This window comes from Neopsephotus bourkii, unplaced genomic scaffold (assembly GCF_033783945.1).
Source record: "Neopsephotus bourkii isolate Nb327-2 ecotype Australia unplaced genomic scaffold, CSIRO-AGI_Nbou_v1 NB_1820, whole genome shotgun sequence".
Lineage (NCBI taxonomy): Eukaryota > Metazoa > Chordata > Aves > Psittaciformes > Psittacidae > Neopsephotus > Neopsephotus bourkii.
Genome location: NW_026902293.1, coordinates 7,429,406 through 7,454,499, shown reverse-complemented (window position 1 = coordinate 7,454,499; position 25,094 = coordinate 7,429,406). Strand labels below are relative to the sequence as shown.

Sequence of the window (25,094 nt, the reverse complement as noted above, 5' to 3'; positions counted from 1 at the left end):
CAATTTATTAGCAAGATGTAGTCAAGGGAAAAACAATCACCTACATTTTCAATAATTAATCTGTGCCTCCTAAGCAGAAACAAATTTTTGGAAGGAAATGAATTCTGAGAAAGTGATTGAAGTAATTTCCGCCCTTACTTCTTTCTTCCGTTGTCTTGCTGGTGGGACAAAGGCAAAGTCAATATATATAGAAACTCTGACTATCACACCTAACCTTCCCTTTCAGTACATATTTGGTCTATCTTCATTTCTTCCTCACAGTTTCTTTCCTAGGCACAAAAAGTCTGGTTTTGGATAATGCAAAAGTATGTAAAATGTGTATCAAACCTGCCTCTAAATATCAGATATTTACCAGTGCCATTATCTGGTTTATGAACAATAACCAGTAAATCCCAGATCCATAGACATTAGGTATTTAATGTACATAGATTTTGCTAAAGAATTGGTACTTATTCCTGGTTCTTCCCATGGGGCACGACGGCATACTCTTAACATCTGGTCCTGTACCTGGTAAATCTCACCAGGCTCTTCTCTGCCTTTCTTCCAGGAGTGTGTGCATTTTCCCAGTTCAGAGAAGACCTAAATTATATATTCCTGTCTGCTTACGCTGTTAGACTCACTGACTGTGATAGAAACCTAGGACAGATAGAAACTCTCTGAAATACTCTTCTGGGTTAGGTTCTGCTGCTCTTGTAGTGGGACCTTGGACCTGGGCTTTCTCACTGCAATTTTAACTTCATAGGATTTAAAAATACTTCAATATCTTTCATTTGCTTATTCATGATCTACGTGGTAAGAGACCTTGTAGACGCTTGCAGGCCAAATTTCAGGTTTCACAGCTTGATATATCTCAGTTATGGTAACCTAAAGAAAAAGGTATCAGATGCAAATGAACAACCCAGCCTCATTTCAGTTTAATTAGAAGTAATGCTAAAGAAATGAATATTGGTTTGAAGAAGTTGAGATCAACAGATTCCATAAGCACGTGCCTGGGGATAGTCCCTAATGAAAATTAAGTATAAATGTGGTCTCAACTGCCAAAGCATTAACAAAAACAAAGCCAAGCAATTAATAGGCAGAGATCGAGGCATTCCCATTTGACATGACTTAACAGAAAGAGTGAGTGTGAGTAAACAGGCTGCTTCAGTACCTCTTAAAGACAACCAACAGCTTCATAGAATCATAGAATGGTTGGGTTGGAAGGGACCTTAAAGCTCATCCAGTTTCAACCCCCTGCCATGGGCAGGGACACCTTCCACTAGATCAGGTTGCTCAAAGCCCCATCTGACCTGCCCTTGAACAGTGCCAGGGATGGGGCTCCACAGCTTCTTGGGGAGTCACCTGTTCCAGTGCCTCACCACCCTCACAGTAAAGAACTTCTTCCTAGTATCTAACCTATTTCTACCTTCTTCTAGTTTAAAGCCATTCCCCCTTGTCCTATCACTACATGCCTTTGTAAAATGTCCCTCTCCAGATTTCTCACAGACTCCCTTTCAGCATTGGAAAATGCTCTGAGCTCTCCTCAGAGCCCTCTCTTCTCCAGGCTGAGCAAACCCAACTCTCTCAGCCTGTCTTCATAGGAAAGGTGCTCCAGCCCTTGCATCATCTTCGTGGCCTCCTGTGGACTCGCATCAATGGGTCCATGTCTTTCTTCTGTTGGGTACCCCAGGACTGGGTGCTGTACCATGGGTGGGGTCTCATGAGAGCAGAGTAGACAGGGAGAATCATTTCCCTCTATCTGCTGGTCAGGCTCCTTTTGATGCAGCCCGTCATATGGTTGGATTTCTGGGCTGCAGGCACACATTGCTGGGTCGTGTTGAGCTTCTTGTCAACAAGCATTCTCAGGTCTTTCTCCTCAGGGCTGCTCTCAATCCATTCTCCGCTCACCTTGTATTTTTGCTTGAGATTGCCCAGAAACCATGTGCAGGACCTTTCACTTGGCCTTGTTGAACTTAATGAAGTTTTCCTGGGCCCAAGAAAAAATTTCTTCACCTGATCTCTGGCTGCTTGGGCAGTTTCTCAGTATTCCTCCCAGTCTACCCATCCTTGCTTCCACCCTGTGATGAATTGCTGTATAGGCGCTGTGACTCTACAGCAAACCAAGTGACTTGGAGCAGCATTGCAGTGACAATGAATGGTAGGTACACTTTGGGACAGGCAGCCTATTTTGGCTTTCTTGTTTGTGTTTATTTTCCTGTGTTTTTTTTTTTTTTGTTTGTTTGTTTAGTTGCTTTTTTTTTTTTTTTTGGTATTAGGATTGGATCCTGTGAAAAGGGTTGTAATGTTTTAGAATATGACCACAAATGGAGAATGCAAAGCATAAAGTAGCTTAGCTGTTTAAGCCAGGGAGTGATCCAAATGATATCTTAGTAATAAATCTGTAAGAGAAAAGTGAAAATGTTCATCTGGCATTGGCAAGTCACTGGACATACTTGGATTTCAGCATTTTTAATGGAGTGGTAAGATGGACCATTCATTTTAGGTATTCATTCATAGTAGGAATGTAAAATTATGCTTTGGTTGTGCACCTCTAAAAATTTGTCTCCTAGATCTGTAAGAATCCGCTTGTGAAAATAGAAAGATGAAGGGAAGCTGCTGAGATAGTTTTGTTGCTCTGTTTATTATTTTGAGTGGAGCACTGGATCTAAGAGACTTTTAAAGTCATGGTAACACTAATACATTTTGAAAGGAAGTGATTTAGAGATTTGAGCTGTACATTATCAGCTGAACTACAATAATGCTCAAAGCATTGTTATTTCCTGAGCAAATAACCACATTAAAGAAGAAAATCCTGAAGCATGTATAGATAGGCTTGGTTGTGTGCTCATGAAGAAAAGCGGGAAGTAAACTGATTTCCTGACATAAAACCTTTTGAGAAGTCTGTCTGACTTCTGCTCACAATTCCTCTCTGGTTTGTGTCCTCAGGCTCAAAAGAATGGTTAAAACTTATGGTTTTTGGGGTAGCTTCTGTGTGAGTGAATTTAGACAGGATGAAGTAAATATGCTGTTATGAATGAGACCAATGTTTCTTTGAAAGCTGCTTTATGTTTGTTCTTTGCTGTCCCAGCACTGTGATGGGACATGAGAGTGACAGGGGAGAGCCGAGACATGTTCCCCATTGAAACCTCTTCCTGTCAGCTTTGTTCTGTGGGGAAATTAAAGCCTGCTTTACACCCTAAGGAAACATCCTGCTGTTTATTCTCCAGTGACAGTATAGCTGAGCTTTCAAGAGAATGTGCTGCTAGTAGGACTAGAGAATATGCTATGGTACCATAGCATGATCATGTTCCTTCTGCTTGCAAAATCCTATGGTAACCTCAGGTAGCTATAAGTGTGGGGCTCTTCCTGTGAATTCATATGAATGTTTTCTTCTTTTGTTGTTTTTATTCTCCCTGGTGCTGTTTCTTTCAGGATGAGTGTAGGACACTGAGTTATGGCTTTGATTAAATAAATTATTCTCCTGGACTTCCCACTCTATAACTATGGGAGATTGATTTTATCTTTTGTATCTCTTGAGTTCCCAATCAGGACCCTCATACTAATGACAGTTAAGTTTTTGGAGGAAAAAATTGAAATCTGCAGATATAGAAGGATTATACTTCTCTGTCACTGCAAAATCTACTAAAATCGCCATCCTATTCTGATAGAAAAAAACATGCATATCTGTCTGTCTGTCTATCTATCTATCTATGAATATAGATATAAACTCCTCCAGAATGCACATTGTAGCTTTTGCAGGATTTTACAAATTCTAAAATTTCCATTGAAAACAGAATAAAGGTAAAATTCTGCTTGCCTTGCACATGTATGAAATGAACAGTTGTACTACAATGGTGCGCTGCCAAGATTTGAACAATGAGACCTTTCAGAAATGTTCCTGCTCATCCAGTGATAAACTCTGTGTGGTGACATGTGTGTGCACACAGAGGAGATGAGAGGGGCTGGGCAATTATTGTCTCTTACTTTTTACACCAAAGTGGACTTCTAAGAACCCAGAGGCTAAAAGGCCTGTTGTATAGCTCACTAATGTTGTGTACTTTCTGTTCATCTAGGCACAATATGATGCTTGTAACTGTTTGTTTCTAGCATTACTAATTTAAAAAGGCACAGTCAGAGGCTTAACATTGTATGCACCTGAGGATGGCATAGGGACGTATGTTACATATTGCCATATGCAAGATATATTGAAGTTGTCATTTGGTGTGATTGGAGGAGGAAGAGGACATTCAAGGTATTTTTATGACCTCTGTCTCAGTGTATTTTGACAGTGCGGGTTGATTAAAAAAAATAATATTTGGCAACAAAGTTATTTTATTCATGTGATGAGAACACAGGAATTTTCAGACTTGCAGAGTATGTGGCCCATCTTATTGTAGTTGTAGAGACTTTGCTGCAATAGTCTCCATGTAAAGCTTTCATCTGTTGAAGAAGGATCTCCTATGAACGGAAGCAATTGACAATATTATAATTTTGCCAAATGTTGTCAGAATGGCAGCATTGCAGATTCAGAATGTCAGAATTGCAGCGTGTCCCAGGATAAATTTTCTGTGGAGAAGAATGGCATTGCTTAATCTTATTTCGCTTTGGTAGGTAAATTCCATGTGTAATTCAATTACTGTTGCTTTGACTCGCTCTCTCTCTCCTATCCAACATCTTTGCTGTGATGGATGTTTATGGCTAAGGCTGGCTACCCATAGGCAGCTGCAGTTTTGAAACTGAACAGCTAGAAGTGGGTAATCTGTAGATATTCTTTCCTAGAGAAGTGTACGTGGTGACTTGCCTGCCTTGAACATGCATGGCTGATGCAGTAACTCTGAGGGCTATAATTTTTCATTTCAATTAAGACTAATCAGAAGAGAATCAGATGCATGTTGTAGCCCATATGTCTATGTTAACAGTAGTTTCTTCATTTAATCTTTTGAAGATGACTTATTCTTTGAAGTAGAGCTATAATGTGTAGCATGTAGAATTTCTATTTTATCATGGGAAAGGGGATATTACTGCTATTTTATAGCATACGTTTTTATGACTTAAGAAATTTGAAGGCACCTTGCAAATCTAAGCACAAGTCAAGGTTATGGCTAAGAGGTTAAAAGACAAATCCTGGATTTCCTTAAGTGCATTTTAAGAAAGCATCTAGATACCGTGTGGCCTGCCTCTGCATCACAGTACTCCAGCTATATGTCCCCTGATAAAAATATCTGTTCTTTTGTTGAAACCTGTCGGCTGTTGAGTCAGTGCAACTCCCTAGATCAAGATCGTAGATTGTGGCCCAAAGAGAGGACCAAAAAGAGCTACCTGAAATGGCAGGTAGGGGGCTGAAATGAAGGTGCTTCTACATCACCTACATGTTTCAGCACCTTTTTCATCCAGAAACTGGAGACCTCCTAGTGACCAGAGTGGAAAATTTATGCAACAGTTTTCCATAGAATTTTTCATTTGTGAAGTGGGTTCAGTTTTGATGATGCCCTGATTGAACCTTTCCGTATAGGTTTTTTTTTTTTTCTTATTTCTGTATCATCCAGTAATCTTGATAGCCTGTTTGGGAATCAGGAACCTCTTTATTCCTAGACACTGGGGTGCATAGATGTGAGGGCTGTGACCAGAATTTCAAGGGTTCAGGAGCCTAGAGCAGCCTGGCAGAGTGACTCTTGGAGAGGGTTCTCCCTTCTTTTCCAGCAAGGTTTGAAGCAGACTTTTCAAGTACATAATTTTGAAATATCTATCTTTAGTCCTATTTAGAAGTCCAAATCAGTTTATTGGCCTCGTTGTCTGGGTTCTGATAGTGGCCAGTACTACGTGCTGAGGAAGATGCTGTAAAATGCCTTAAAATGTCAGCTGTGGAGCTCATCTGCTCACAGGTTTTATCCTGCCCTGGATGAGGCACATGGGGGCTCTCTGTTTTCTGAAAGATCCAGAAAGTTAATTGTTGTCTGTTAGTTGTACTACAAAACCCCTTGAAGCCTGAACAGCATATAGTAATTTTAAAATGCTTTTGAAATTGCCGACAGCATTCCTTTGTCTAATGGGGCACAGTGAACACTGTCAATTTTATATTTACTATACAGTATTCCTACTTATGAGGAAAACCCTCTGAATTTGCCAGTTGTACAAAATACACTGGGTAGTGCTTCTAAGCCTAAGCAGTTGCTGCATTTTGCCTGTTTCAGTGGTGGAATTGAAGCTGAATAAATGCAGCACAAGTATTTTTTCTGAGTACTGAAATGAATGGATTAGGTCACTCTTTTGCTCTCTTTGTGTTTCCTCTGTAAACGTTGGAGATCTGAATTTGCTGTAGTTGTTTGAATCAATTTTCCAAGCAAACATTTGTAAAACAGAATTTATTATAGTGGGTAGAAGTTGTTTGTTTTATTTTTATTTTTATTTTCTTTTTCCCATCCTTATGGATGTAGATTTTGCAAGTAAAGTTATTGTGGGGTTTACTAACCACTTACTGCTAAGGAGCAGTGTTACAATGCCTGATGGAGCGTTTTAGGCATACAGAAATTGTTTACAATCAATCCAGAGGGAAACATGACTGGAACAAATTTAAATAGTGAACATGGTTCTGGAAACCATTATACAAAAAGGACTTCAGCAAAATCTAATTATTTGGAATTACAGTTTCATGAAAACTGAAAGTGTGTTTAAGAAGGACTAACTTAAAAGTGGTAAGTATGTTTAATTGATCTGTAGTCTGGAAGCATTTTTTGCTACAGGCAGTTTACTTTTTGTGGCAGCTTTTGTCATTTTGTTCCTTTGCAATACAGCTCTCAGATAGCAGCCCCTTTTTACTCATGAGAATATGCTTTTTCTTATTTCTCTTACTTCAAAATGTAAGATGAAAATGTGTTAGTTCTTTCCATTTAATCGTGCAAATATAGTGATTTAATTTTGCTTATTTTGCGAGATATAGTTTATTATGACTGGTAATGCAGAAACCCAAGCTCTAACAACTCAGTTATGCTTTCTTGGCTGCTGCAGCCCAGGATGCAGCATGTCTGATTGAGGTTTAGAACAAAAAGGATGGAGGCTATATACTACCATGGAGGATGACTGGTGCACAGAAACCATATGGAAATAAAGAGATTTTGTGGTGAAGACTTTCCCTTCATTGCCCTTTCTGTAGGTTGGAATAACATTGGTTAGCTTCCAGTCATCAGGGATCTCCCCAGACTTCCAAGATCTTTGGTAGATGATCAAGAGGGGTTCTGTCATAACATCTGCTATCTCTTTCAGTACCCTGGGATGAATCCCATCAGGAATGTGAACTTGCGAGCATTCAGCTGATACAACTGGTTCCTTACAATACAACAGTCTTTGCAAGATGGCTGTGGTCATGATTTTGTGGTCAAGATCATATGGATCTTTTAAAAGGCATCTGAATTTAAAGTTGTGATAACTGACCTTGGCTTAGGTAAAAAATTGATTTGGGATTTGCAGATGTAGAAGAGGAAAGGAGTAGAACTGGCAAGGCTTAAGGGCAAGGCTTAAGGGCAAGGCTAATGACAACAGCCTTTAAATTATCTGCCTTACAAAACCTGGAATTTAGGGTAGGATTCCTAATTCTCAGCACTCAGTTCTTGTCAGCAAACAGACCAGCTGTTTTTAGCTGCACCTGCTGGTGTCTCATGACTATGTCTCTACTGGGAGATGCAGAAAGGTTTCCTGTATCCCACGTACAGCTCTGTCCTGCCCCCATACTAAGATGCAGTCTCCCTGCCTCATTTTACTTGTCTTTTAAATTAGGACATCTCTTTTAAAATAGTGGTAAGATTTCAAATCTAAAAGATCAGATGTTCTAAATAAGGCAGGTGTCTTGCAGGAAATACAATATATATGGTCATGTGGTATCAGTTTGTGAAACAGTGACAAGTCTGTGACTACATAAATAAAATCATAATTCTGTCAATCTCTGAAATAAGAATATTTGATTTTATAATTTGGATTGTTCTTTTAAACCCAGTATTAGTCTTATGGTAACTACGCTGGATTGTTGTACTTTGCTCTTTGGTGTCTTACACAGTTTTTATCCTTTGCTTTTCTGTTTGCTTACCATTAATTATGTTTTTTTGTATTTATGTATTAAGTTTTGTTTTGTTTCAAAGGGAATGTTACCAAATATGAAAAATGCTGAAGTCAAGTATGCTTTCCATCCAAAATGCTGAAGTATATACTTCCATCCATAATTTGACTGAAAATACACATTAAAAATTCTAATTAATATGCTATTTATGCAAAAGTTGTTACTTGTGAAGGCTGCAAAAAAGGGCTCTGAAGTTTTTAGCGTACAAAATTTCCTGCTTTAAGCATCTTTTACTTTTGGATTTTATGTGTAAATTACTAATGAATCATTCATTTTACTGATATACGACCTTGATCTTTTATTTCCTCAGCCATCATGTACGTAATGGGAGCACTCGGTCCTGCAGCTGGATACTTGCTAGGAGGACTTCTTATTGGTTTTTATGTTGATCCTAGGACAACCGTTTATATTGACCAGAGTGACCCAAGATTCATTGGAAACTGGTAAGGATCAAGCATTTTTCAAAACTAATCTCTAAATGGCCAGGAGGGAATTGAGACAGGCTGGGAAATCATATCCCTTGAGGGCTTGTTTAAGGCTGTAGAAGGAGGCCAAGGAAGAGGAGGCTTCTGTTAGTTACTACAGACTAGCCTCTGACAGAGAGGAAATGTTTGCCACAGAAGCTCACGGGCACATTGCATGGAAAACCTTCTGCTTCTGGCTGCTTCTGGACTGCCTCTGACCACTGTGAGGGCTGACTGATGGCAGGACAGAATATTGGTATTGCAGGAGGCCATCAGGGATCACAGCTGACCATGGCTGAGCCCTTCCTGCTGGAAGATGGATTAATCCCTTATTTGATATTCCATAGCAGACAGCATCAAACACTGAGCTCTGCTGCTCAGGTGCAAAACAGTAGACTTAATTTACACTGGTACAGAAGAAGGAGATAGGATGGCATCAGAACATGGCCTTTCCAGTCTTGCTTCTCAAGGTGATAGCTTGTGTTTAGGCAGCAGATGATGTAAGCTGTCACGTTATTTTCTAGTAAATAATGTGCTTCAAGCAGCACTGACAGCTATAGTTGTTGACTGACATCTTCAAGCAGCCTTTGAGGTATGGCCTCCTTGTAAATGTTTATTTGAAGAAGCACATCTTCAGGAGGTTTTAACTGTCTTTCTTTTCTCAGATAATTCATAAATCTGCCTTGAAGTGTTCATGCAAGCCCAGGAAACACTTAAGTTCATTATCCCGGAAGGAGACTTTTGGTTTGTAATTTTGGAGTGTAGCATTCATTCTTGTGCACTGGACTAGTGTTTGTCACTGAGCCATTGCAGTCAGATCATATCCATTTCTATTTATCCTGCAGTGATGTCTCCTGACAGTCTGATGTGAAAAATTCTCTCTTTGTAGTGTTCATAAACCTTTGAAGATTTAGTCCTGCTTTATTTGTCTTAGTCCAAGAGCATTACTTTTCAACAGAAACTGTGAACAGACCCATAAATATATTTGCTAATTAAAATCACTCAGTCTAAACAAATGTGGGTATGTGGGTTAAGCTTTGACTTTATCTACAATGAAACCAGTGGTACAACTGCCTTATCATCTGGGCATACCTGTGTGAGTTAACAGCTTAAACAGCTCTGGTGAAGGTAAAGTAACCAAAGCGGCATGGACACGTCAGTTTGACGCTTCTTGGGCCGTTTGCGCCAGACTCTATGGATGGCCAATACTGGTTGTTTAAAGCTAGCTTTGATAAACATCCAATGGTGTCATAGGCCAATGTCTAAGAGAGATTGGTCAAAAAATATGCCTGTCCTTGCTCATGAATTACAAGTTTAACTACTCTTTGTCAAAAGCAGTGAGTGGCATGACCAGTGCCAGGGATGGCTCCCCAGCATCCTGTGGGAATACTGTAACCACTGAGCTCGATGGCAAAAGTGGTGAGAAGTCACCTATTACAACCACTTCTTTGGGCAGGCTTACAAAACGTTTACTCTGCAAGGCCATGCAAGCAAAATAGAGAAAAGAGCCTAGTTTGTGAAATCAGATTTTATGCCAAATTGCTAAATACATTTTATATATCTCCAATGTTTAATGTCACCTGAAGAAATGTGTTGGTGATTTCAACTTTGCATGGGGGTGCCATCCAGTGATGGAAATATGACTGAAGCAAGGGCATGAAATCAGCTGTCATAGCCTTTCAGAAGGCAAATTTTATTCTAACCAGCATAGACAAGTAAAAGTCATTCAAAGTTTTCTTTTTCCATCATGTTGATTATAGAGTCTAGCTATTACTGTCTTAATTTTGCCTATCTCAATCTTTATTCTTAAATTTCTGAAAACTGTCCCCTGCTCAGATCTCTGGCAATTTGTTTCACAGTTTGTGGTGGCCTCGCATAAAAGTTTGGTGGTGTTCATGTCATCTGCACCTCATTCTCTTTTCTGTTTCTGAAGCTTTGTCTACCCATTAAAACGAAGACCATCATGGTGTGAGGACTGATCTTTTGTCCTTAACCACTCACTGCCTGGTTGCAGAGAGCTCTGGAAGTATAGACTTCCCTGTTTTTCAGTGGTAAATAGATTTCCACTAAAATCTATTTTTGGGGACCATGGCATTTTCTGTTTTTATTTATGTAATCTAACAATTTGAATATAAGAGTAGCCTAGCACTTACTTCAGATGACACACTTTTAAAAAGTAGGGTGCAGTTAAGATAAGTTAATGGGCAGTTGTATCTGAGATTTCTCAGCCTTGACTCCCATGGAGTGAATTAGGGTTTTGTTCCCATGTTTTCTTTATTATAGCTGTAAGTTTTTTAATATAACTTATTGCAGGGACCCAGTAAAAAAACCCCACCATATTATTAAAGGAGGTAATGACGCCAGGCAAAATAGTGAGTACAATAACTATGATATATGGTAACAAATATTGCAGTAAAGCCTATTTTTTACTTAAGTTGGTCCTTTGTCACAGGTATATTGTGTGTATTCAGAGTGGTTAACTTGGTTTATCTTTTGTGAAACTTGCTAAACAGTGTAGTTATTTCTCAGGGTTATTTCTGATCTGATTCTTCCTTGATTTTCAGAGAACTTGGGCTTGTGCTCATGGGTTTTACACACCTGGGCTTTCTGTAGGTGCTCTGGGCTTTTAAATTTCAGGCCAGCTGTCTGTGCTAGCCCATCAAATGTTTAAAATTGCTTTTATTCAAATGTGGTAACTGTAGGGATATTGGTTAGAAATCATCCATCACAAGGCCAAGTGCAAGATGTCTTTGAGAATTGTTAATATGCTATATAGGGACCTCATTAGTTGTGAAGTAGCCCTTGGCAGTCTGTCAGCTGCTTTGAATCAAATTTTCTTTTGCTGACACTTGTCTGAGTGTTTGCCTGGTTCTGAATCTGTTTAATACTTCCCATCTAGTCTTTCATCAGCATTCCACACAAAAGTTTAAAGGAATTCCTTCAGCACTATCTAGTCCTTCCTTAACTTTAATTGCTTTTATTTGAGGTTCTAGGGCTTGTGCATATGCCTTTGAGGTATTCTCCTGCATATTCTCTTTGACTTTAGAAGATAGAAAATCAAGGGCTTTTTAATTAATACAGATCCTGTTCTGACCTCTCATTTCTTGTTGTAGATGTCCTTATTACAGAATCATAGAAAAGCTTGGGTCGGAAGGGACCTTCAAAGTTCGTATTATTTTTGATAATGTCTTTTATCTGTTTTCCAATTCTATAATATTACTCCAGGAAGATGTGAAGTGTAGAAAGTGCAGGTAATTTCATCTAGTGCTGCATTTGTGACATCTCCAGCACTTGGTATGCTACCATAACAGTCGCTGTGGTTTTAAATTTCATCTTGTGCTACATCAGCCCTGTCTCCTTTGCTGTTTCCTCCTGAGTGGGTGGTTTCAGATTTCTGTCTATTATTGCCACAGTTTGTTTCTTTGATCAGTGCCATTTCAGCTTCTGACTTTGAGATCCTAAAAGGGATGTTAGCTCATTTTTATATGGTCTAGTGATTTATTCCCTGTCTGATAGTGCTGAATAATCCTCCTAAAAGTCTGCTTTCTAATCCACATATGTTATCAGCTAAAATAAATGGAGGATTTTCTGTTTACATAATATCAAAATTAGTCAAAACTTTCAGTCACTTAGATTTGCCTTGCAAAAGCTTCCCCTGCAATCTTTCTAGCAAAACTGGCAATACACATGGCTGTTTGTTTGGTGTTTCTCCTTGCATTTTTTTTTTTTTCCTGTTTACCACACAAACCATTACACATGTATATGAATTTCATGAAGCAGATTCTCCTGGAAACAATGCTAGAGCACATGAAAAACAATGAGGTGGTTGGTGGCAGACAACATGGCTTCACTAAGGGCATATCATACCTGACCAATTTGGTGGCCTATCATGGGGCTACAGAACTGATGCATAGGGACAAAGCAGTTGATTATGTCTACCTGGATTTTTGCAAAGCATTTGACACTGTCCCACATGACATCCTTGTCTCTAAACTGGAAAGAAATCAATTTGATGGATGAACCATTCGGTGGATAAAGAATTGGCTGAATGGCTACATGCAGAGGGTTGCAGTCAACAGCTCAGTGTCTAACTGGAGACCAGTAATGACTGGTGTCCCCTGGGGGTCGGTGTTGTGACCAGTCTTGTCCAACATCTTTGTGGTGACACGGACAGTGGGACTGAAGCACCTTCAGCAAGTTTGCTGATGACACCAAGCTGTGTGGTTCGGTTGCTATGCTGGAGGGAAGGAATGCCATCCAGAGGGACCTTGACATGCTTGAGAGGTGGCCAGCACCAACCTCATGAAGTTCAAACAAGCCAAGTGCAAGGTCCTGCACCTGGGTTGGGGCAATCCCAGGCACACTTACAGGCTGGGCAGAGAAATGATTCAGAACAGCCCTGTGAAGAAGGACATAGGGGTGTTGGTCGATGAAAAACTTAATAGGAGCCAGCAGTGTGTGCTCACAGCCCAGAAAGCCAAGGGTATCAAAAGCAGCATGCATCGAAAGGAGCATGACCAGCAGGTCTAAGGAGGTGATCCTGCCCCTTTATTCTGCTCTTCAACAGAAGAAGGATGTGGACATGTTGGAGCGAGTCCAGAGGAGGGCCAGGAAGATGATCCAAGGACTGGAGCACCTGTTCTATGGAGACAGGCTGAGAGAGTTGGGCTTGTTCATCCTGGAGAAGAGAGGGCTCTGGAGAGACCTTATAGAAGCCTTCCAGTGCGTAAAGGGATCTAATAGGAAATCTGGAGAGGGACTTTTTGTAAGGGCATGTAATGATAGGACAAGGGAGAATGGTTAAACTGACAGAGGGGAGATTTAGATTAGATTTTAGGAATAAGTTCTTTACTGTGCGGGTGGTGAGACTCTGGAACAGGCTGCCCAGAGAAGCTGTGGCTGCCCCATCCTTGGAAGTGTTCAAGGCCAGGTTGGACGGGGCATTGAGCAACCTTGTCTAGTGGAAGGTGTCCCTGCCCATGGCAGCATGGCTGGAACTAGATGATCTTTAAGGTCCCTTCCAACCCAAATTGTTGTATGATTCTATAACTCTAGAAATCTACATCCTATAGATAATACAGTATCACTTTACTGGAAATTACCCTAGAAAGGGAAAGTAAAAGTGTCTACTTCTCAGCACTTGGTACTGTATAATTACCAAAAGTGAAAAATTAGGGGAACTCAAAGCTGACACTGTTTCATAACATTTGGTAGGTTCTGGATGAATACCTTTACGAGTAGACATGCCAACAGAAACATCTTCTAATTAAGGGTTTTAGTGCAGTGAAGGCTCTCACCCACTCCAATCCTTTACTCTTAATGTCAGTGTTCCATATTTTGCAAGTGTGTCTTTCCAGCCAGTACAACCTATAAGAATCACTTTGTTTTTTTCATTTCTTGTAATGCATTAGCTTTCATTTCTGTTCCTGTCTCCTGGCATTAGGTGGAGTGGATTTCTCCTTTGTGCCATTGCAATGCTCCTTGTGATATTCCCCATGTTTACCTTTCCGAAAAAACTCCCTCCTCGCCACAAAAAAAGGAAAAAGAAAAAGAAGATGAACTCTGATGATGTTTCAAGTGATGATGAAGTGATGAAAGAGAAAACAAATAGTAAAATACAAGCAGACAGTTCAGTTCCTGCCTCTATGGGATTTGGAAAAAATGTTAAAGGTGAAGTTTGTTTTTAATTTTTAAATACTTTGCATTTCGTATACAAGGTTATCTAGAATTTTGTAAGTGTAATTGAAGGCAGAGTTGACATTCTGTATTTAATAGCATGTTTTGCAATTGAGGTTTTAATAGGTGGTCATCATCTAAAATTACAAAATGAAGTGATGAGTGTAAGACATCCATTTACTTAAATTATTGAAGTGTTTAGTGTGCACCTGTAACAAACAAGTAGCCTGTTTCCTACAAATATAGGACCTCTATTACTAGACATATTTGTGCACCTTACAGTTTGTGTCATACTTCCTTTAAGTTGCCCTTCACAGAATAAAGTGAAACAAGTGAAAAGAACTCTAGTATATGAGTTCAATTGTATTCACATATTTGGGTAAGCTAATTAAGAAAGATTATTCGTTTTATACAGCTTTCCTGGCTATTTTGCACTGCAAGCTATTTGCAAAAGGCTATGACAAATGAAACCTGTGTGAATTTTGAAACATGAAGAGGCTAAAAGACTGACAATTAATAGAGATTTTTATTTAACTCAAGATGTAAACCATTAATGTAAAATCTAACAGAAAGTATTAAAAATTAATAAAATACTGCAGGAGGGTGGTAGTGTTGTTAAAAACTAATTACTGTGAGGCATATACATTTGGAGTTGACAATGTAGGCTTAACAGTGTCATAATATTGAACAGCATAGGACAAGAATGAACATGCCTTAATGCTGTTGTGTTGCCAATGCTGTTGTGTCCTCCCTGGATTCCATGATACAAATGCTGGTTGTGCCATTTTGTGGTACCCAGATAAATGCAATGGGACTAAGAAAAACCATGAAATGTCCTGTGTACCACTAGATGTAATTTAAACTCAAAACTTCAAGTGTTTCTTTGTTGAGATGAACACTAGCCTGTCTTTTTCATTGGGTATCAGTCCAGGATATAGTCATTGGTAGATTTTTTAATGATGAATTTATGATCAGTCTTTATGTTGAGTAGGCAAGGCTTAGTAAAACCAGTATGCTGGTTTAAACTAAAACCAGTGTAACTCTGGGTAATGTTCACCCACATGTATGTTCATTTGCTCTACACTGCATTTATAGCTGTACTCTCAAGGTACCTGAAGTTAGTGTTAATTTCTATGGAAGTAAATTAAAAACTGGAGACTAGAATTTTCTTATTTATTAGCTTATAGAACAGCATCTTAATCAAGGCACAGAGCAAACAAGGAAAACCTGCAATATCAGATCTTTCCATGCTCTCCCTTTAGCTACTTCGCAAAGTAGCGAAAAAAGTGGTGGAGGAGGAAGAAGAGGATGTTGTCTACTTCCTTCTTTAAGACTCTTTATTCCCTTACTTTTGACTCCCTGTACATGATGTTTTCTCCTAAATACATATAGGTATTTGTGGGTCTGGTCTTTTTTTAACTTCAAACCTATTGATCTCTGATTAGCAGAAGTAGTTCAGGGCTACTCTGTCAAGGTTTTCTCACTAATCTGGGGAAGTGAGAAGGAGAGTTCAGTCTTTGCTGGGCTCCTTCCTAGTCATTGCAGGTGAAGTCATATCAGAGGAGCTGCTTCATCCTGTAGGTATACCTGGAAAACATACAGGTATTCTGCATCTGAATGAGTTTGCTGGTGCTAGTTCTCTGTTTCTGTACATAATTTCACCTTCCAGGTCATGTTGTTTCACTACAGGCACAATAGGTACACAGAAAACAAGTATTCTCTTAGGAGAACATTTCCCAGTACCTTTTTTTTTTTTTCACAGAAATTAAAACTTCTGTATATCTAATTTTAGATGTTTCTTTGATATGTAACTGCCTAAATGTGTACTGTACCTTCTACAAAATCCTATACTAATATATTAAAGGATCTACCAAATTAGAGCTTTTCATACATGAAACTTCTCATTTTCTCTAGAGGAAACACTTCACCAGTGAAGCAGCCTTGTATTCCACATGTCAGAAAGATATTAAACGAGTCAAGATAATGCAGACAAAAGTATTTTGCTGTAAGCTGATAACAGCTTTCCCATTAGGTGTCATTTACCCTAGGAAAGGGGGCCTGCAGCAGGAATGCACTATCATTTAATTGGCATGAGATCATGCCTCAGGCTTCTCAGTTGAGGTAATTTCATTTATAATGGGAAGGAAAAAAGGATCGCATGTGTCTTAAGTCATTTAGCATTGCTTATTCTGAGATGCAATGTACATTTTATACTTCCCATTGAATTTCAGGGCTTCATCTTTTTATAGCACGAAGGACAGAAATTTCACTTAGGCAGTAGCCGGGAGACTGATGATTTAGTAGGTCATATCTTCTGTTCTGTATTAATAAGTGTCAGTGATGTTGTAGTCTGTCATGACAGAGGTCAGTGCCATCCCTGAAAATCCATGGAGCTTTGGCAAGGGAAGTCTCAGGGAAGAAACTGTTTTGATCTTCTGATATGGTGTCATCTTACCTGGGAAGCCTGGCAGAATGATTCATGGCCTGCTGTCACTTGCCCTAATTTCACATGGGTTAGTTCTCAAGATTAATGAAAAGGAATCAAAAAAGCATGACAGGAGTGCGATGGGGTCCTTTTTCCTGCAATGGATGCCAGTACAGTCTGAAGAAATAAATCAAAATTGGTTCCATTCTGCAAGTAGCCTTCAGCTTGTGACCTGAGCTTTATTTTGGCCCACAGTAGATCTGAGATCAGTTAAAAATACAAATACATTTTTGCTTTTTCTTATGTTTTGAGATGTAGAGTTTGGAATCCAGTCTTTTCTTACCTATGTTGCAAGTAAAAAATGTGAGAAGGAGAATGCTTCTGAGACATATATCAAATGAATTAAATAAAACATCAAATAGGTCACAGGAGGAAGAAAACTTGATGTAGTTTAGTGGGAGAAATAAAGGCAGCTAAAGAAGATTTCTAATGAAGAAGCCATGGTTCAATCCTGTGCATGCAGATAAATCATGAACCTGAGCAGACAAAACCACTGTTTTCATTTATTACTTCAATCTCCTTAGGGTTTTGTACATGGAAACTCTATCTGCAGTCCTTTTTACTTACCACTGTATTGAAACTTACTGCGCAACAAATAAAGGAGCAGTGTAAAGAAAGCACATGTATACGTTACCTAAAATGTACTAATCTAATCTGAAGGGTATTGAGTATTTTGTAGTCTATGGGTTGTTTGTTTGTTTATATATATATATATATTAAGTTTTGTCCTTATATACAGCCCTTACTTAAACATGGAATATGAAGTATGTCTGTCTTTTCACGTCTACCAGCTGTCACATGCGCTTCCCACTGAGTCCATGGCAGGGACAGAGACAGGTTAATAACACTTGTCAGGGCATCAGCAAAGGTAAAAGAAACTCCTGAAGGACTGGTGGCTGTAGAGTAAGCCCACTGCAATGCTTCCCCAGGGATCTGGATTGGAGTTTCTGCAGTATCTGGAGACTAGTTGAGTCAGAAGAGGAGAAGACAGTGGTCTGTGTGGGGGCCTCTTGGTGAGCACTTAAAACATCAGGGAGTTCAGCAGTCTGTGGGCTGGAGATCCTGCTATGACTCTGACCTTGAGCAAGTTGCTCCCTCCCCTACCCTTTCTTAGGCTGTCTTGAAGAGCTCAAAATAGAAAAGGCTGGCATGACTCCATGCAGTGATGAGCAGCATTAGTTGGAGCCTTGAGAAACTGCTCTAAATCAAGTTAACAAAAGTAACAATCAGATCAAACTTGCTCTGAAACTCCCTACTTTTGATGGGATATTAGGGGCTGTTCAGCAATTTGGCCACCATCCAGGTACTTAAGGCATGTCCTGAAAATGCTTGAGGAATCAAGCTGAATGCAGTTGTTTAAATGGTATGTTTGTTGGTAATGAAATTAAATATATGGGAAAATATTATTTTAGAATTCAGTGATTAGCCCCATGAAGGATCTGTTTGAAATAGTTGTGTGTGACTAAAAAATGCTCATTTCCATTCTGATAAACAGATTCTGATAAAGAAATTCTGTTTCAAATCTTGGCTCTGCTTTGTACTCCAAAAGAGTGGAAGCTAGCCCTGAGAACTTGGTGCAGAGGCAGCCTCCTTCAGAGGCTGCAGACATGGATAGTACTGTCCAGGCTTGGAGCATCAACAGAAAGGAGGTCCTTTAGCTAATATCTGTGTTACCCATACAAGGAGCTTCAGTGATGGACAACAAGAGGACAGTGCTGTAGACTGGGATGGTTTAGTCCTTTGGTTGTATTCATTGCATCACCTTGGGCTACATGCACAAGAACAGGGATAAAAGAAAATATATAAAATGATAAAAAAAGGTGAAGTCAGAATTATTTCATTTTTTAATTGGAATTCTGTTTATAGTGCTTCAAAAGTTTTGTTTAGAGCAGTATTTATGAATATTTCTATTGCTTGCCAATTTTTCTTATGCTTTTCTGTTACCATGGATCAAGCAGCAGTCCAGGACATGAATGAAAGAAATGTATTCTGACTAGAGAAAGAATATTGTTAAAGACCCTGAAAGGAAGAAAATTGCTGGTAGACTGGCAAACTAATCCATCAAGGCAGGTTTTAATATACTCTTAGTTACATGGAAAGGAAAGTAAACGAAAGGAAAAAGGAAAGGAAAGGAAAGGAAAGGAAAGGAAAGGAAAGGAAAGGAAAGGAAAGGAAAGGAAAGGAAAGGAAAGGAAAGGAAAGGAAAGGGAAAAAGTAAGAATGTTTTAAGACTGGAATTATTACATAGAAATGTAAACATGTTTACAGACATACTAAATGATCATTTCAGTTTTAGGAATGTAGTCAATAGAGATTTGTTTGTTCAAATGACAGAATGAGGGAAACTGCAAGTTCTCATTGGTTTGTTTCTGGTGCACACTTGCAAAAAAAAGAAGAGGTTTTTTTTTTAAACCTAAAAATCAGAACCTGACAGGTTTAATAGTGGCCTGTAAATCAAAACCTAGCCCTATGTCTAGTCACACAAAGATAGTATGACATTGGAACGTTTTAAATCCATGATTGATTATGTAGTACTTGTTTTTTACTAGAATTAGTGTGGTTGAAGGATATGAGACAACTATAACGCCTTTTTATTACAGGTTTCTGAATTCAAAAGTGTTACACAGATTTTGTCACACAGGATTTGACTGTAATCATAGGAGGAAAGCAGGGAAAACCTGATTCTGAATAATTATTTTTTATCAGAGAATTTCTTACCATATAGCATCTTTTCCATGTATGCCAGACAGTTTCTGTGTATAAATCACTAAGAGCTTCAAGTCTCAACTGCTTCAGGTGGTGTCTGTTAGTGCAGCATGCACGAATAAGCTGTTTCATTTCATACCAAAGACGATAGTAATCAGCAGAGCTGTTCCCTAAAGAATCCTTCACATGGGTGTAAGAGAACTTGTGCTTATTTTAAGACTGAGTTTTATCTATTTATCAGTAGGAATCCAATTTCAAAATTCTAATTAGTTTTGAAATTAATAATGACCTTTAGACTGAGTGCTCAGATAAGATGGAAGTAGGAGTCAATAGAAGGTACAGCTCTGCATCCAAACATCAGAGAAAAATGTTTGTTAACTCTGCAGTTCATTACCTTATTAGTTCTTCAGTATCTTTATATCAAAAATTCTAAACCAGATATTTTCCTGAAGCTCAGTTTTACCAGAAAGAGCTAAACTTGACCAGGTATTACGACATTTGGGCCATGCCCTGTAAAATAATGGATTTAGCAAAGATCTTTAATTTAACCCTTGGCCAAGGACTTCCAGTTCATTTCTACAAAGAGCACTTAGTTCATCATACTAGTGAAATTATAGTTCTCTTTCTAATATCCAGTCTTCTGAAACTTACTATCTTGTTAATTTTCTTCTACATGTTTTCAGCACTGGTGAGCAGCTGCCACCAAATAGCTCAGTTTCAATCCTGGCATTCCCTCTTTCTGCTTCCTGACTCCTTTCTTGCAGCAGCAGCAGCAGTATGGTCATAAGCTCTTGCTTCTGCTACAGGGTGTGAAGCACTCAATCCTGCATCTTGTCCCTGTGGAAATCCTGCTACAGCTGCCCTGCTGCAGCCCTGTGGCAGCTGTTTTAAACTTCATCATGTAGCCCCATGAGAGGCTTTGCAAAAGCTGTGTTAGAGCATCTTGGCTGTTATCCTTTGATTTCTTTTTCCATCTAAGTCCCCATCAGCTAACCCAACCCAACCCAAAATAGACACAAAGCTGAAGCTGGTGAGATTTGAGGGCTGACATCTGATGGTATTTTAAATCTTTTTTTTTTTTTTCTTTCTCTTTCATTTCCTTTTGAACAATGAGATAAATTTTGAGCAGCTGTATTTTAAACATGCATCATATTTACCAACAATTACTGATACTATTTTATCTAAACTTGCCACTGTAATGTAGTTTCTGAAGGTACACAGTTGTGTTACAGTTTCCATATATTCGTGTTGACTATATTGTCTCATTATCCTGTTATCTTGTTTCTTTCTGTTTTTCTACTGCAAGCAGACACATATATTTGTAAAAAAAAGCTGTAGGTGGTAAAAACCATTAAGATTCTAATATATGAATGCTTCTTAATGATTTATTCATTACTTATTTCCAAGTTTTATATTTAACATTTTGTATTTAACATTTAATACATTTCTTCATAGGAAGCAGTAAGGGAGCATTTGACTACATTAAAGTGATAAACCCTGTAGTCATAATGAACTCAATATAAATTTTGACAAGTGGCATAAGCTAAGACTGAATGCAGTAAGACAATTTACGTGCTAATTTGCAGCCTGACAAGTTTTGACATGACAAGAGTCTAAATTCTGTTTGCTTTAATACATATAACCTACTGGAATCAGTGTAGAAAGTAAGACAGATTTTTAACTTGACAACTTTTAACATCATTGAAATTCTCACTCCAGAGCTCTTACATTTCTAATGGGTGCTGTTGTCATTGAATTCAATGGGCTTTGATTTGAGCAGCATTCGGTTTTTGTACAAAGTGAAAAGCAAATAAAAAACCCCAAACCATAGTAGGTTAGATATAATATTTGAAGAGAAGATCTGATCTTGGTATAAGCTCAAGGAAAAAGAAAAAAGTTTAAAAGCACACTGTCTAATCTGAAAAAGTTGTCTTGAATAGAGATATCATCTTGTGATGATAATTTCACATCACTACAAGAGTCACAGAATTATTTAGGAGTTTCTTTTAACTACAGTGCTGAATTTCATGGGGTTTTGATATTCGATTTGAGAATTACTGCAACATCTGTGAATACTTCTTCAATTTAAGTTAATGATGTGTTCTCATTTTTAATTGTTTTGCCCCTTCTGAGAATATTAAATGAGTTGTGTGTAAGCTATGTTGAGATTCAGTGATATCACTGAGATAATTTTTCAGTATGCTTTGTCTGCATTTACAGTAGATACTTTTAAATTGTATAGAATAATATTTAATGAAAAATCTTTTTGTTCTTTTTTTAAAATTTTGGTATTTTTATCTCAGTTTTCAAGCACGGTCCTTGAAGCAGAGTTACAGGGGGGAGTATGTGATGCTTTCCTCCTGTAGAGTGCAAAACTGAGTGCCGTTGGTTCACAAGTGTGACATGTTATCTCATAGAGAATTTCAAACTGAGACATCAGAATACCTCCAAAATTGCTACATTTTATTGCTGCTTTTTTCTTTTTTTTTCTTTTTCTTTTTTCTTTTAGACTGTTGCTATGTAGACCCTGTTTTTTCAGATTATTTTGTTAAAACAGACCTCAGTTGCATGTGTGAGAAGTAGGACTGTAGCCCTGGGGCGATGCAGTGAGATAGGGTAAGAGCAGACAGTGAAAACTGCAATCCCAAATATGCAGTCTCCCTTCCACTTAGCAAATGTAGCCAGATGCTAGCAAGCCATTCTTGCCAGTCCATCTCAGAGAAAATTAAGTTGGTTTCAGTTTACTTTTGTTTCTATCTCATTATTGATAACATTTGTTTGTGATTTTTGTCATTTTATAGAACTTCCAAGAGCAGCTGTCAGGATCTTAAGCAACATGACATTCCTTTTTGTGAGTTTGTCATACACAGCTGAGAGTGCCATTGTCACAGCTTTTATTACCTTCATTCCCAAGTTCATCGAGTCACAGTTTGGCATCCCAGCTTCCAATGCCAGCATCTACACTGGTAAGGCATTGCCACATAGTATAACCTTGCAAGGACTGGTTTTCTTCAACTAATGAAATGAGTCAATGTAGGAATGAAACAAAAATGTGCTTGTTGGAACTGGTGATTGGATACAGCTTTGTGTATTCTATTAGATATTCAGGCAATTCTTTGATGTTTGCTATATGTGTTTAGTAAAATGTGAACCCATTTATATTGTTAAAGGGCTAGGGGCTTTTACATAAGCCTATACAGACATTTTATAATATACTAACGGTCTTCAAGGAGGGGAAAAAACAATAAAACAGACTAGAGACCCAATAGGCGTTACTGCAATTTGTGAGTTTTGAAGATTTTTGAAGGCTGTTCTTATTTTTTGTGAATTTCACTTCCTCTTTGATCTTTAAAATGCCCTAATCTTTTTTTCTTCCCCAGTAACAAGTTAAGACTTATCTGTTGCATACTTCAGTTATCTCTCCCCTACAGACTGGTGGTTTTCTCCTTATTTACTTTTTCACACTGAGTGCGTAACAATCCAGTCTAGCCCAGAGAGCTACCCAGATCCTTTCCCACCTGTGTTTCTAGGTCTGAGACCCCTGTTCTGCAGGTGTGGTTCTTCCCCTGCTGCTGCAGCAGCAATGTACAGCCAAGCACAACTTCTAACAGAGCTATAAAGTACTAAATTTTAAGCTTTGTATTGCTCTGCGGGACAGCAAGGTGTGAACTTCCCTAGGGAAAGGGGCCAAAATATTGTGCAGAACTGGGGCCCATGTCATGCAGACCATCTTCCCTCTCTCCTAGGGGCATCAAAGACACTTATCTTTGTAAGCATCTTTTTAACTTCTCCATAGTACTTCCCATACAGAATAGCTGCTAATTGCAAAGCGTGTTAGTTCTTTGCTCCCCCATGTTTCCAGACACTCTGTGTGAGAAGGGGTGATGGAGTGGAGAATTCTGGGAACAGGGGTGAAGTGTGGGGTGAAGCTGCCCAGGGGCATCAGTCAAGGAAAAGACAAAACGTAGCAGAAGAAAGAGAGAAGACACACAGACCACACGTGGGAATCATGTATCATCTGCAGTGGCTGGAAGAAATATGAGTCTCTCTAGACTGCAGAGGGGAAACATCAGAAAAGCACCATATAGTTACTTCTGTTTGAGAGCTTGTTGAGATGAGATTTCTTCAGGGCATGAAATCCCTGTGTACTGCATATAGGGAGGAAACACTGATTGATGGGAACCTGATTCTATCGGAAGTTTAGGGTAGATACACATGTGCTGTAATGAGTCTTGATGGGTTTGATACTCCATAAGTTGCCTTGTTCTCAGGATAAATCAAAAACTTTATTGCTAGACAAGATATTCAACAGCTAGTACATTAAAAGAGAAAAAAGTGATGTGACCCAGTCCAGAGTGTGAAGTTATGTTGTTTTCCCTATTATAAATTACTTGATAAAGACTATTATAATGAACCAGAAGCAGAAGATGGAATAGCTTAGGCTGGATTTGCAATACAGACAAGTGAGCCCTGCTTCCACAACCCCAACTCCTAAACTTAGCATTAAAATCAACAGTTGTTACTAGTTTTATACTGGCTAATTAGTTAAAGACATGTCCAGTTTACAAACTTCTGGCTAATAAAAGTAGGACTTAACATGTTATTTATATTACTACAGCTACACTTGTATGTGCATTGCCAGCTGAATACATGTGTTTGCTGAATCCCTTCATGTGAGTAATGTGAAGTTATTACTGGTCATTTTCTATCTCAATTCATAAGCAACTTCTTTCATTAAGTCTCAATTTCTTTCTGGTTTTTAAACAAACCTGGCATTAATCATCAGCAAAAATGCCATGTGCCAAACTTTTACATCTTGAACTTGTGCAGCTTATGCTTCAGTCTTGTCTTGCTTGGAGTTTTGTTTATTGTGTGTAGAGAAGGTGGCATTTAACCTCCAGGCTTTAAGTCCAAGAAAAGAACACGAAGAACTCTGACTTTATAGAGTACAGGTAGATCTTAGACAAATCCAGGTTAACATTTCAGGTGCTTTGTTAACAGATTTACATGTGAAAGAGAGAATTACAATTCAAGCAATTTGTAGTTGGAAGAACTGTGCACTGTATGTCATAAAGCACTGTTCTGGTAACATCTGCTAAAATGGTTACAAATGCATTGGATCTACCTTTAACTTTAGAAAAGGTATAATATATATCCCAGACAGAATTAGTTTGAAAATGTCCATTGTATTCCCTTTGGAAGTGTAGCCTGCTTAGCAGATTGCAGTTTTCTGTTGCCAGACTATTAGTGGCTGTTAAGATCATCTCTTGCTGCTGTGGCAAGCCTCAAGTGCTGCAGTATCCTGACAACAGCAAAAAGGACAAAGCTTGAAAATTGCTGACTGAAAGCCGATATTGCCTTGGAGCACTGTATCCAGGAGTGTATTTAGCACACGCACGATTCCTGTAAGCCAAGCTGTCATTATAGAATGAAGGGGAGTGCAGTGCAACAGCTTAGTATCGGATCTTAAGCTTTATTCCTCTAAATGCCTTTGAAAAAGAAGAATGTGTGTCCTGATTAGATGTACATGCTTTGCTTTGCCCTGGAAACTCGCCTCGAAGTGCTGCATTCCTTTGACAGTACATCACTTCTGATTTCACATTCTCTGTGGAAGGAGAGGGGCATAAGGATGAAGAGTTTGTACTTGGGGCAAAAGAACCTCTCAGGCTTCCTGACA

General features: G+C 38.7%; 1 protein-coding gene across 1 annotated transcript in view; it reads left to right on the top strand.

The window, feature by feature from the left end:
• SLCO5A1 (solute carrier organic anion transporter family member 5A1) overlaps positions 1-25,094 on the top strand; it is a 64,743-nt gene that overhangs the window by 20,804 nt on the left and 18,845 nt on the right. The window contains exons 2-4 of the mRNA XM_061342784.1: positions 8,397-8,529; positions 13,994-14,220; positions 22,219-22,383. Of these exons, the coding sequence (XP_061198768.1) occupies positions 8,397-8,529; positions 13,994-14,220; positions 22,219-22,383 (525 nt within the window). The remainder of the gene's footprint in view (positions 1-8,396; positions 8,530-13,993; positions 14,221-22,218; positions 22,384-25,094) is intronic.